Raw genomic sequence first — 12,430 nt, 5'->3', positions numbered from 1 at the left:
TGTCGTTTTTACCTACAATTAAATACATAACAAGAAATTGTTTTAATAGTACATGCATAACAACATTCTGTATAAATCAATTAGGATTTCTTGTAGATACAAAATAAACTTAAAATTATTAAAAAATGTTTTATTTCCTTATCGAAACCATTTACTAAGTATATCTTGGCAAATGTCAAAATTTGAAAAATACTATAATATAATAAAATAATAAATAAGAAATTGTCTGTATTTATTTGTGGCATTATAAATGTTATAATTTGGATATTTTGCCATAGTTTGAAGAAAAAAAAACTGGAAAAATAAACCCTTGTACCGATAGGGACAGTCAAGTGTCAATACTGAAAACTTTTGCCTAATAGTGAGATGCCAGAGACATACATCTACATGTATAAGTCTGGTTACGCACTGGAAAAACAAATTTTATGAAACCTCTAGTTTCGTTATCAAAGCAGAAGCGAATTAGAAAAGTACTGAATATTAGTTTTTCGCTACATTTTCTGTTTAACTAAATAATCTGTTCTCAAAAGTATTGACACTTGACTATTCCTATTTGTATAAGGGTTTACTTTTAAAATAATATAATATAGAGGATATAAGTGAGAAGTCGTTTCCATACGATAGATGGCGCTGTAATCAGTTCACAAAGTATAAAGTGTTGCCTACTCATTAGGGGCTAAGTAGTAGTAAGCTTCCAAAACGTTACGAGGCGCTGTTTCGCGGTTTAGTGACAATATTAGGGACATTTCATTCTACGTTAGTACTATATTTTCTATGACTTATATTTTAGAATTTCAGAACCATTTTGTCAACGAATAATCATATCAAATTCATAAAAATAAAATGTTACGTCTATCCTTTGCGTAAAAACTCTTTTTACTTTACTGAACTTATTTTCTATTACAATATAATTAATTTTATGATTCAAAAGTACAGTTCAATACCAAGAGAGCTCGTCATAGTCGTACTGCCCTTGGGGCGAATAAGCATGCGCGTTAGTAGTATAATATCGGTACATCAGAGAGTGGTTTTTAGTGGTGTTTGCCATTAAATTTCTATTTAATAGGAATTGATAATATATGTACATACAATTATTCGTTTTGTGAGCACGGCCAGGACTAATATACGTGCAGTTATGCAAATATTTAAAAAGCTGGAAAGGAGATAGCATAATTTTGCACCAAACAATACGGTGAGTGATCGGTCATCGCGGGGTTTCTGTTGTATTTGCACGTGTGATTTTTATAGAGAGGGATGCCGGCATCTACCTTAGATCCCGTTAACGCGGCCCTCCGCACTGCATTGACGAAAAACGATTCGGAAAACGCATTGGACACTCAATTAGCGGGATCCACGAAAAAGGCGCTGCTCTCCAACATCGAATTCGAACCTGCAGGAAGTTATCAGAGCACAGTTCTTGACAAATTAAAATCAAAATACATCGTCCTGAAAAGCTCGGAAGCTCCACAGCCAAGGTAAGGTATCCATGCTTGATAACATTGCCGTCAGTCCATACCGTTTCCTTGTCTACAGCAAGCCCGAGGAGGCCATGGGAGCAGATGAAACCTTAAAATTGGCAAAGTGCGAATTATACCCTCTCGATGCAGTTCAACTGGGATGGAATAACTGCGAGTGGTCTGTCGGTGCCGGTATGGTTAACATGGGGAACACTTGCTATTTAAACTCTACCCTGCAAGCCCTGTTTCATGTACCTGCTTTCGTGAATTGGCTTATGTCGGACAAGGAACACTCTGCGGAATGTCAAGATGCAGGTTAGCTTTTTCTGTGTTTAATTAATGTTCTTGAAGATAGGTTACTTGTTTACAAATATTAAAAATTCAATTGCATAGGGAAATGTTCACAAAAATATTAAAAAGAATATGTAAGTTGTTTGATTTCTAGTGTAAACGTGAACGTATTGATAAAACTTTCTTTAGGTGGTCTGTGCATAATATGCGCTATGCGGAAAACCTTACAAGCCTCCCAGCAACGTAACGCTAACTCAATCCGTCCATTGTTAATCTATAACAAACTTAGATTGGTTTGCCGCAACCTAATACCCGGAAGGCAGGAAGACGCGCACGAGTTTCTGAGGTACCTAGTCGAGGCCATGGAAAAGGCGTTTCTGAGTCGTTTCAAAAACCACACGGAATTCGACTCCAAAATAAAAGAGACAACACCGTTGAACCAGATATTAGGTGGTTACTTGCGATCGGCTGTGAGGTGTCTGAAGTGCGGTCATGTCAGCACCACGTTCCAACATTTCCAGGATTTACTGTTAGACATAAGGAAAGCCCAAACCGTAGACGAAGCCTTGGAGTTGTATTTCTCCAGGGAGAAGTTGGATGACGAATCGTACCATTGCGAATCCTGTCAAAAGAAAGTAAGTAAAACGTTAAGTGTGTGCGTCGAATGTGTTATTTATAATTTCGTCGTAGGTCCCCGCGACAAAACAGTTTTCTTTGGAGAGGGCGCCGATGGTGCTGTGTATCCAGCTGAAGAGGTTTCTGGTCAGTAATAATAAGATAACGAAACACGTGACGTTTCGGCAAAGGCTGGACCTCACGAGATATGCCCGGCATCGCCCTAACGTCCCGCTTATATATAGACTTGTTGCCTTAGTAACTCACATGGGACCTACCGTGGGCTGTGGGCACTACACTGCCGTTGCCCAAGCCCCTTCTGGTAACTTCTACCAGTTTGACGATAGTATGGTAAGTAATTTTTTTGTTTTGCTTGTGGTATTGTGTTATTTCCAAAACAATCATTTAAAAAACGGAATATACTGAAATTAATGCAATGAGTTTCGGTGGTTCTTGTTTCACCCATGTAGCGACCTGTTGTCGTATCTTATCAAGTGTATCGATATTATAATAGTTCACCTAAACTAGGTCATTGTCAAAGGTCATTCACAAACTAAACAGTTAAAAAAATGGGACAAATAAAGACTTTTCATTGAAAACTTGAAGAAATTTTAAAAAATATTTCTATTCTAACAGTTTTTATTTATTTTTTTAATGTGTACATTTTATAAAACAACAAAAATAATTATTTAATAAATCATTAAAAAAGTTTAAATTTTTTAAAAATAATTGAGAATTTTTGTAAAGTTAACAAAATAATTACGAAATAAAACCATTTTAATTTGACCTTGAATGAAAAACGATATGAATTTATGCAATTGAAAAATGTTTTTTTTTAATTTTTTACACAGAATTACCATATTTTGTAGTTATATTTTTAAATCGAGACTGTGCATTTTTGATTCTCAAAAACCGTCCTCTCTAGTCTCGAAATTCTGTGCACATAGAAATAACAGATTTTTGGGCCAAAATTAGTCAGTTTAACTAAACTTGTCTCTTGCTAAGTTATCAAATAATAATAAAAAGATTTAACCATTCAAAAAAAAAGAGATGTTTTGCGTTTTATGATTTTTTTGGTTAAACATAGCAGTGGTTTCCATTACTGTATTCTAGGTTTTCACAAATAAATTTTTTTTTTATTATCTAATCTAATTTTTTAATGGTAAAATGGTAAATGGTAAAAAAATACAAAAAAAAAACTTTTTGATATGAAATGAAGTTGTAAAATCAGCCGCATAAAATATATTAATAAATTTGTTTATTGTTTACAATTATTTTAGCTACAACGACAAAAAATGGCATATCATATACAGGGTGTGCCAGTTAACACTCCCGCTGCCAATATCTCCGAAATGAAGCAACTTATTTTAGTTCCGGAAATTGGGGTTGTTAGGTCCCTCGAATAGCTTCAAATTGTAGTTAGAACTGTTAGTTCAAATTTTTCTGTATAGATGGCGTGGCTATACTAAAAAATGTTGTGACCCCTGGAACGTGGAAATGCAGTCCATCTGAAAGATCGTTAAATTTTAATTAATTTTTGTAATATAAAGTTTTTCCCTATATTTACTTGTTTTCGAGATATGTCGACTTCAATATGTAATGTATGACATAACAGAAAAATCTATTATTTTATCTAAATCACACCGAGACAGAATATTCTTTTAAAATATTGTTATAATGGCTTTATTCATACCACATACTAACTAACAAACAATAAATTATAAAAAAACAAATGATCAAGTAGAGAAAAAAATTGTACAATAGTAAATCGTATAATATATACAGTTAAATTGAAAGACGCAAACTGATAAACCTGTAATTATTGGAAAACTAATATGTGTCATCTGTCATTGTTTTATTTTAAACAAATGACATGAGCCACCTATGATTGCATTTTTAATAACATTTGATAAAATACGGTTCGTCTCTGCCCCTTATAAGATTTACCATTATACAAATTTTTTTCTGTAGTTGATTATTCGTTTTTTTTTTATAATTTATTGTTTGTTAGTATTTGATGTGAATAAAGCCATTATAAACAATATTTTAAAAGAATATTTTGTCTCGGTGTGATTTAAATAAAATAAAAATTTTTCTGTTATATCATACATTGCGTATTGAAGTCGACATATCTTGAAAACAAGTAAATATAGGGAAAAACTTTATATTACAAAAATTACTCAAAATTTAACGATCTTTCAGATGGACTGTATTTCTACGTTCCAGGGAACAAAACATTTTTTAGTATCACCACGCCATCTATACAGGAAGATTTGAACTAACAATTCTAACTACAATTTTTTGAAGCTATTCGAGGGGCCTACAACCACAATTTCCGAAACTAAAATAAATTTCTTCATTTCGCTGATATTGGCACTGGGAGTGTTAAATGGCACACCCTGTATATGTACAAAATTCTAGCATTCCCAAATTTTATTTAATTTTGTGTCATTTGGAAGAAAAATTCTAAAATGTTCTCAGTTTTAATGCCATCTAATGGCTGAACAAAGCTGTTTTGGACAGCGGTAAGTTTAGTTAAATCGCCATGCCAAGAATCTTTCTTTCAATCTAGTTTGGGGCACCCTGTACAGGGCAGGCTAAATTCGGCACCTTTAACGAAAGTTTCCTGTTTCAAGAAAAGTCGAACGGCAAAAACCACATCTCAATATCTTATTTCATTAAGAAATACAACATAACTTTCTGTCCCAGTATTTGATTTTCGTAAAAAGTAGTTTTAAACAGTTTTTTGCCTTGATTCGTGAGTTATAACAAATTAATTTATTTATGATATGATTAAAAATTATTTTCTTGTAAGTCAGTTGTAATTTGAGGAAACCTGAATCTACAGAAAAATGTGATACAGTTTTGAATCCTGCACAAACAAAAAGTTACTGAGTGTCAAAGAAAAATTTCCAAATTGGAAACATTCCCTGTCTCGTAAATGAATCAAGATATTGATATGCTGTTTTCGTCAATGACTTTTCGATGAAGTGACATCGAAAGTCCTTTTTCTATCTTTTCGGCAAATAGACTTTGGCCCGCCCCACACATAATTTTCAATTCATGCCACATTATAGAGTTACTTCATAATTGCAGGTCCGACCGATATCTCACCAAGTTGTGTTCAACACAAACGCGTACATAATGTTATATGAACTGGAATCCTCCCCGTTTGCTCAAAAATCCGCAATGACAACGAGTAAACTGAAGATGCCTGTACCCACCCCAGAGTACAGTCAAATAAACAGCAGTGGCGGTAGCACGAGCAACACAAACGGCAGTAGTAGCATCGTTCCTAAAACTCTGACGAACGGCATCGGTTTCACCAGCAACAAGGTCTACGGCCCAGAACTCCCGCCCGACAGACTTGAAAAGAAAACGAACGGCAGTGCTCCGTCTAGTGACACGAACGGCAATGCGAAACGCCCACCCTTGAGTGACAGTGACTCTGAAGGTGATCACGTGACGAACGCAGACCCTATCGAGAATAAAACCGTAAAGTCCCCCGTCGTCAAAGACACAGACATTACCTCCACGTGTAACGACGTGCCTGCGCCGTTACACAAGTCCGCTTCCCCCGTCTCCTCGCCCAACGTCTCCACCAGCGCATCCAGCCTCTCGAGTCCCGAATCCACCCCCAAGAAACCAAACGAGCCACCTGCCGCCGCCAAGCCGCTAGTTCCTTACGAGTCCGACGACACGAGCAGCTCGGACGACTCGAATCAATCGCCGCAGGAGGCGGAGTCGAGGGTGTCGACCAAAGCGGCTGTCGGCGACTGGCAAGTCAGCTCCTCGACCGATGTCAGTCACGAGCCGTCGTCCGCCGGGAAGAGCTGGGACAGGAAGAAACTGCTGGCACAACAGAATAGCCAGAGTGCCGTCAGCGAACTGTTCAAGATGTCACACGGCGGGTACTCGGCGCCGGTGTCCACCTGGAACGGTACGAGGTCACAGCTGGACAAGGAGATCTCCAACGAGAGACGGGAGGATAGGAAGCGGTCCCTGGCTGACAGTTCCGATCAAGGGCGGGTGAAGCATCAGAAAATTAATTCGAATTACAAGTCGAACCCTGGATATAATCCGATTCAAGTAGGTAACTAATTTTTTGGCTTTCACCGTTTTATTTTTGGTTTTCGCCGTTTTCGCTGCTTTGTTCCTTTTGCCCTTTTTTTATCTCTAATTGTTTTAAGAAATTGCGTATTTATTTTGAAAATACTTCATATCTGCGCTACATAGAAGTTGCTGGAAATTTGTAAGTGTTAAAAAAAATTGATAAGTGATAACTCGCTATCGCTATTTAAATAATATTTAATAATAGTCCAATCAATTTGTCACGGCCTTATGTTAAATTTACAAAAAATACCACCTGCAAACAAAAAGTATGGTGATATGGGAAAAAAAATTCTAAGAAAGGTAGTGTATTTTTCCTGTGGCGCATAAACGGCGAAATTAACCTAAAAAATTTATAAAGTCAAAGAAACGGTTTTTTGCTAATAAAAAAAAAATTGAAATCCAATTGAAAAATGTTAAGTGAGAAAGTTATAGCTATTAAAAAACCTATCGATTCGTATTTTTAAATACATCAATTGCTATGTTATTTTTCGGGATATATATCAAAAAAACCGTCAAAAATCGACTTTTTTTTTTGTTTTTGCTGTATCTCTTGCAAATTAAGGTTTTGAAACTTGTTACTTGTTGTAAATCTAGCCCTCGGCAAGCAAAAAAGTACCTTTTATTAAATTAAAAAATATTAAAAAATTTTCGTGTTATCGATTTTTCGTAAAAAGGGTTATCTGGAAAATCGGCTCTTCTTGTTCGACAAATAGTTGTAGAGAAACGAATCAGGGCTCGTTTTTTTTCTTAAGAGTTGTACTTTCATGGTAAAAAAGAGTGATAACGATTTTATTCATTTCAAGTGTCCAAAGATGACTGAAAAAAGTAAAAATATTTTGCTCGTGTTTTTCTTGAATATCTTTTTTGATTATCAATTTTCGATATTGTCTATTACAGGAATCGATTGCTGGCATTTTTACACGAATTAAAAAAAAAACGTTGCTCTACGACCTTCTGGAGCCGATAGCCAGGTTGTCGTAAACGTCATATTTTGTTTTATCTCGTCGAGCTACCCCAAATTAAGTACAAAAGAATTTTTTTAGGTGGTCCAGAAGTCAAGATAATGAAAATTTTGAAAGTAAAAGCGCTTTTGAATGCGCGAATTCAGTTTTATTTTGTACAGTGGCCGAGTAGCGTTGCCCCCACTCCCCCGGCCGCTACAGTTAGCTCGCGTAGTGGCCTGTGGAATTAAAAAAAAAAAAATTCTCGGCTCCAGAAGGTCGTAGCGTAGTTTTTTTTTTTAAATTTGCGTATAAAAATGCCAACAATCGATTCCTGTAATAGACATTATCGAGAAATGAAAATCGAAAAAGATATTCAAAAATTTTTTTCTATTTTCAAAATCTTTTTTGGATCCTTGAAATGAATAAAATCGTTATCATTCTTTTTTACCATGAAAGTACAACTCTTAAGAAAAAAAATGAGCCCTGATTCGTTTCTCTACGACTATTCGTCGAGCAAGAAGAGCCGATTTTCGAGATGACCTTTTTTTCGAAAAATCGTTATAACTCGAAAAATGTTTAATATTTTTTATGCCGAGAGCTACATTTACAGCAAGTAACAAGTTTCAAAACCTTAATTTCAAAAAGTAATATAATATATTTAAATGCGAATCGATACGTTTTCTTAATAGCTACAACTTTCTCCTTTAACTTTTTTCGATTGAAGTTCAAATTTTTTTTTTAGCGAAAAACCATTTTTTTCGACTTATGAATTTATTCCAGGTGGTATTTTTTGTAAGCTCTTCTACCTATTGATTGGACTATAATGTAAATAAAACATCGGCTATTAATTAAAATTTTTTTTTTTTTAATTCAATTTTTCATCTTTTCCCACTAAAACTGTCGATTTAATCAAAATTACTATTTTAGAGGAACTGGAAACTCGAATACTTTTTTTTATTTCGTTAAAGATTTTTAAACGCTTTCCGATCTCTACAGATTTATTTCTTTGCAGGAGTACCACAACGCGAAGAATTGGAATCACAACAGCAGTTCGGGACATTACAAACCTTTTTACAATAACGGCAACAGACACAGGCGTAATTTCCACCACAAGAATTATCACAAAAATTATCGGTACCGGCAGTGATCGAACACGGTCGGTTATTTTTTTAGGAAATTCAAATGTAAAATTGTGTACATTTCATGAATTATTACTTTCGACACGTGAAATTTCGTGGAATTAATTTTTGTTTTTTTTTTTAAGAAAAGAAACTAACTACTGATTTCACCATTTTAATAATTGTAAGCTGAATGTTACTCTTTTAAACTTAGACCTAGTTTAATTTTATATATGAAGTATATTAGAAAAAAAAAATGGTTATTTATTATTTCTGTTCCCTCAGCTTTTTTGTCGATATGCATTTACCGTATTGTAACTTGTCTGTATTATATTTTTACTTATTGATTGTACATAGAATTAAATCTATTATCGATAAGAACAATACACTTGTCCCTAAGACTAAATAAATTGTCTTTTTTTAACTTTTGTTTTCTTAATATTTCAATTTCATTCGTTACGACTACAAAATAGATCGCAGAATTAGAAATCGTAGGAAAGTGACGTCACGTTTCCGAGACTACCGTACACAATCAGCGAACGGCAGAACAATGACGTCAAATCATCCATAGAAAATTGAATATCCTGTATATTAATTTTTCTATGGTCATTCCACAAAACAGGCGTTACATGGCACGGGTCGTGCGAAATTTGGGCAAATACGCGTATCTACTCGTATATATTTTTATTAATGTGACCGAATACTGGAGATAAAATCTGTTTATTTGTATTTTCAATTATGATTAAGTCATTCTTTTTACTTTTGTCACTTTTCGTTTTGTTTTATAAATTGATAATTTATACAAATTGGTCTGTTTTTAGAATAAAATAGTATCTTTTTTCTTAAAATCACAAAGCAATGACTTTATAACCAAATTTAGTTAATGTTTAATTTTAATCAGACAAATCGTTAATAAAATTTCATTAAAATCCGAAAAGTTTTATAAAATATCTTTTTTATATATACAGGGTGTGCCATCTAACACTTCCGCTGCCAATATCTCCGAAATGAAGAAATTTATTTTAGTTTCAGAAATTGGGGTTGTTAGATCCCTCGAATAGCTTCAAATTGTGGTTAGAATTGTTAGTTCGAATCTTTCTGCATAGATGGCGCGGCGATACTAAAAAATTTTTTGTTCCCTGGAATGTGGAAATGCAGTCTCTCTGAAAGATCGTTAAATTTTAAGTAATTTTTGTAATATAAAGTTTTTCACTATTTTTACTTATTTTCGAGATATGTCGACTTCAATATGCAATGTATGATATAAATGGAAAATATATTATTTTACCTAAATCACACCGATACAAAATATTCTTTTAAAATATTGTTATAATGACTTTATTCACAAACTACTACTACTACTACTACATACTAACTAATAAACAATAAATTATAAAAAAAATCTTAATGTTTATTGTAAATATAATCTAATCCAAGATATTGCAAAAAGAGAATTTAAATTTGAAGTGTTATCATAATTTTCTTTAAGACTTTTTTTACTCGTTTTAGACCTTCAATAAAATGATTGACCCATACCAAAAAAATATATCTTAAAGTAGAAAATCTGCCTATTATTATGCTTTTTTTAGAATTAAAATCTGTTCAGTAGTTTTTGAGAAAAAAATTCCGAAAATTTGTCGATTTCGTCACTTTTTTCACATTAAATTATAAATATCTCAGAAACGAAGTATTTTTCGAATTTTTGTCAAAGAACAAAAATTGTTTATTTTGGTCCATTTTCAAAGCCATTCGGCGAGTAATTTTTTTTTTACAACCTTTTGTTTATAACAATTGCCTGACCACGCCGAAAAATATAAAAAAAATATGTAAGTTATCAGAAAAATACACTATAAAATAAAAAAGTTTCATGCTGTAGGTTTTTGTTTTAAAAATTTAGTCGGTTTATGCCTTTTTTTTAGGGGTGAACCGCTCGCTTATAAAATAATCATAAAAATAAAAAAACGGTTTTTTGCTAATAAAAAAAATTTGAACTCCAATCGAAAAAGTTAACTGAGAAAGTTGTAGTTATTAAATTATTATTATTGCTATATTACTTTTCAAGATATATATATCGAAAAAACCGTCAAAAATCGACTTTTTTTAGCAAGCAAAAAAGTACCTTTTTTTTAAATTAAAAAATATTAAAAAATTTTCGAGATATCGATTTTTCGAAAAAAAAGGTCATCTCAAAAATCGATTCTTCTTGCTCGACAAATAGTCATAGAGAAACGATTCAGGGCTCGTTTTTTTCCTTCAGAGTTGTACTTTCATGGTAAAAAAGAGTGATAACGATTTTATTCATTTCAAGTGTCCAAAGATCATTTTGAAAAAAGCAAAAATATTTTGGTCGGGTTTTTCTTGATGAATATCTTTTTCGATTTTCATTTCTCGATATCTATTACAGGAATCGATTGCTTGCATTTTTACGCGAATTTAAAACAAAAACGTTGCCCTATGACCTGGAACCGAGATTTTTTTTTTTATTTTTTCATTTAGAAAATTAATTATAATTTGTTTCTGCAAATAGCATTTATTCACATCACATATTACGTTTCACAGTAATTTTTACAATTATAAAATACAAGTTATTTGTTTTATTGACACATTTTTATAGAATTTGCAGAACGAATACTGAAGACAGATAAAATTCCTCAATTATTAATTAGTAATCAATTTTATTAAACAAAATGTTAAATATTTAAACATATAACCCAACTTATTACATGGTAAAATTAAGTATCGTTGGATTCTGTATGTAAATCTTCGAGTTCTCCACTGTGTTGACTTTCAGTTTCATTATCATGTTCCGAAATTGCGTGAAGATTATATTTTTTATATTTAATAAAATCTGGAACAATGCCTATCAGAGCAATACCTTTGATAACCTCGATTACAACCGACACTTCTGCATCCTTAAGGCTTACTCTATGGTCAGACCTGATCTGAAAGACTACATCCGCCACAGCTTTAATTACGTCGTCTCTCTTTAAATTATTATTATTCCTGTGGTTGTAAACGACAGAAAAAGTCTTGCTACTCTCTGCAAAGTGTTTCGGTGCAATCCTTTTAAAAGCGTTTTCAATATCCTTTACATAGGCTTTGCAAGTCACCTCTATAGGCACTAACCGAAGTAAAACTTTAGTTTGTCTGCTCTTCGTTTCTGCTATATCTGATATAATTTTCTCTGCCAACTGAACGGTATCTTCTAGTGTAGTTTTTATAAAGATCATATTTTTAGCTCCCGATTCGACAACCTGAAATCTCTTTGTCTTAATGGAAGTTAATTCTAATAACTCGTTCCTCAATTCATCTCCAATATCAGTGTCATCTTTGGTATCTGTATTTGCTGGTGGTGGATACAATATATCTGCATATTTATTAAGTAAATTATAAGATTCTTTGACACAATCTTTCTCCCTGTTGTTGCAACTACAAATAAAGCCTTTCAAATTTACCTCTAAGGAAGGCCTCTTATGTTTTTTAACATTAAATTTTTGTTTGTATTTAGATTTTTGGATGTTACTATGAATATCACTCATTCTTACTATTTTTTATATATTTTTAATTCTTCTGTAGCTATAGAGACAAATCGATACGCTTTATTTATTTACTTTATATTCACATTAAGGGTTTTTTGGCGAGCCAAACCACATCAAACCCGGTTAGCTCGAGTTTGATTGTGTTAAGAGTTTGAGTAAACATTTGACAGAACTCGCAAAAATTCTTTTGGTTTGGATATCTAATCAATAATAAAATCATAACCTATAATCTATGATAGTGCTCGTAGCTCAAGTTGTTTGATTATTTCTTATATACTATAATTGTTATTCCTAATCTGAAATGCACATCCATGAAATAACGTTAATGTATAGATGGTTATTAAATCAAAATG

At 33.0% G+C, this 12,430-nt stretch overlaps 2 protein-coding genes across 4 annotated transcripts; one reads left to right on the top strand and one right to left on the bottom strand.

The window, feature by feature from the left end:
* The first annotated feature begins 1,017 nt into the window (after positions 1–1,017).
* On the top strand, positions 1,018–8,962 carry LOC108913727 (ubiquitin carboxyl-terminal hydrolase 36). 3 transcript variants are annotated; one of them, XM_018719338.1, is made up of 7 exons: positions 1,018–1,192; positions 1,249–1,475; positions 1,534–1,772; positions 1,938–2,383; positions 2,457–2,714; positions 5,460–6,452; positions 8,433–8,962. In XM_018719338.1, exons 2-7 carry the CDS (start codon positions 1,255–1,257, stop codon positions 8,565–8,567), a joined length of 2,292 nt encoding a protein of 763 aa, XP_018574854.1. In that variant the 5' UTR covers positions 1,018–1,192; positions 1,249–1,254; the 3' UTR covers positions 8,568–8,962. The 3 variants fall into 3 exon arrangements, with proteins under 3 accessions (XP_018574854.1, XP_018574853.1, XP_018574855.1); XM_018719337.1 differs by having other exon boundaries at positions 2,439–2,714; XM_018719339.1 differs by having other exon boundaries at positions 2,439–2,714; positions 5,460–6,456.
* Positions 8,963–11,072: 2,110 nt separating this feature from the next.
* On the bottom strand, positions 11,073–12,148 carry LOC108913719 (THUMP domain-containing protein 1 homolog). The gene has a single exon (XM_018719320.2). The coding sequence runs from the start codon at positions 12,075–12,077 to the stop codon at positions 11,271–11,273; it is 807 nt and encodes a 268-aa protein (XP_018574836.1). The 5' UTR covers positions 12,078–12,148; the 3' UTR covers positions 11,073–11,270.
* Between the last annotated feature and the right edge of the window lie 282 nt (positions 12,149–12,430).

Source organism: Anoplophora glabripennis, unplaced genomic scaffold (genome assembly GCF_000390285.2).
Source record: "Anoplophora glabripennis isolate ALB-LARVAE unplaced genomic scaffold, Agla_2.0 scaffold639, whole genome shotgun sequence".
Lineage (NCBI taxonomy): Eukaryota > Metazoa > Arthropoda > Insecta > Coleoptera > Cerambycidae > Anoplophora > Anoplophora glabripennis.
This window is presented reverse-complemented; position numbering and strand designations above follow the sequence as displayed.

Bases quoted from the DNA above. Each gene is read 5' to 3' on its own strand.
- LOC108913727 (XM_018719337.1), top strand. From the start codon at position 1,255: ATGCCGGCATCTACCTTAGATCCCGTTAACGCGGCCCTCCGCACTGCA. The intron at 1,476-1,533 runs GTAAGGTATCCA...CCTTGTCTACAG, and splicing joins TCGGAAGCTCCACAGCCAAG to CAAGCCCGAGGAGGCCATGG. The intron at 2,384-2,438 runs GTAAGTAAAACG...ATTTCGTCGTAG, and splicing joins GCGAATCCTGTCAAAAGAAA to GTCCCCGCGACAAAACAGTT.
- LOC108913719 (XM_018719320.2), bottom strand. From the start codon at position 12,077: ATGAGTGATATTCATAGTAACATCCAAAAATCTAAATACAAACAAAAA.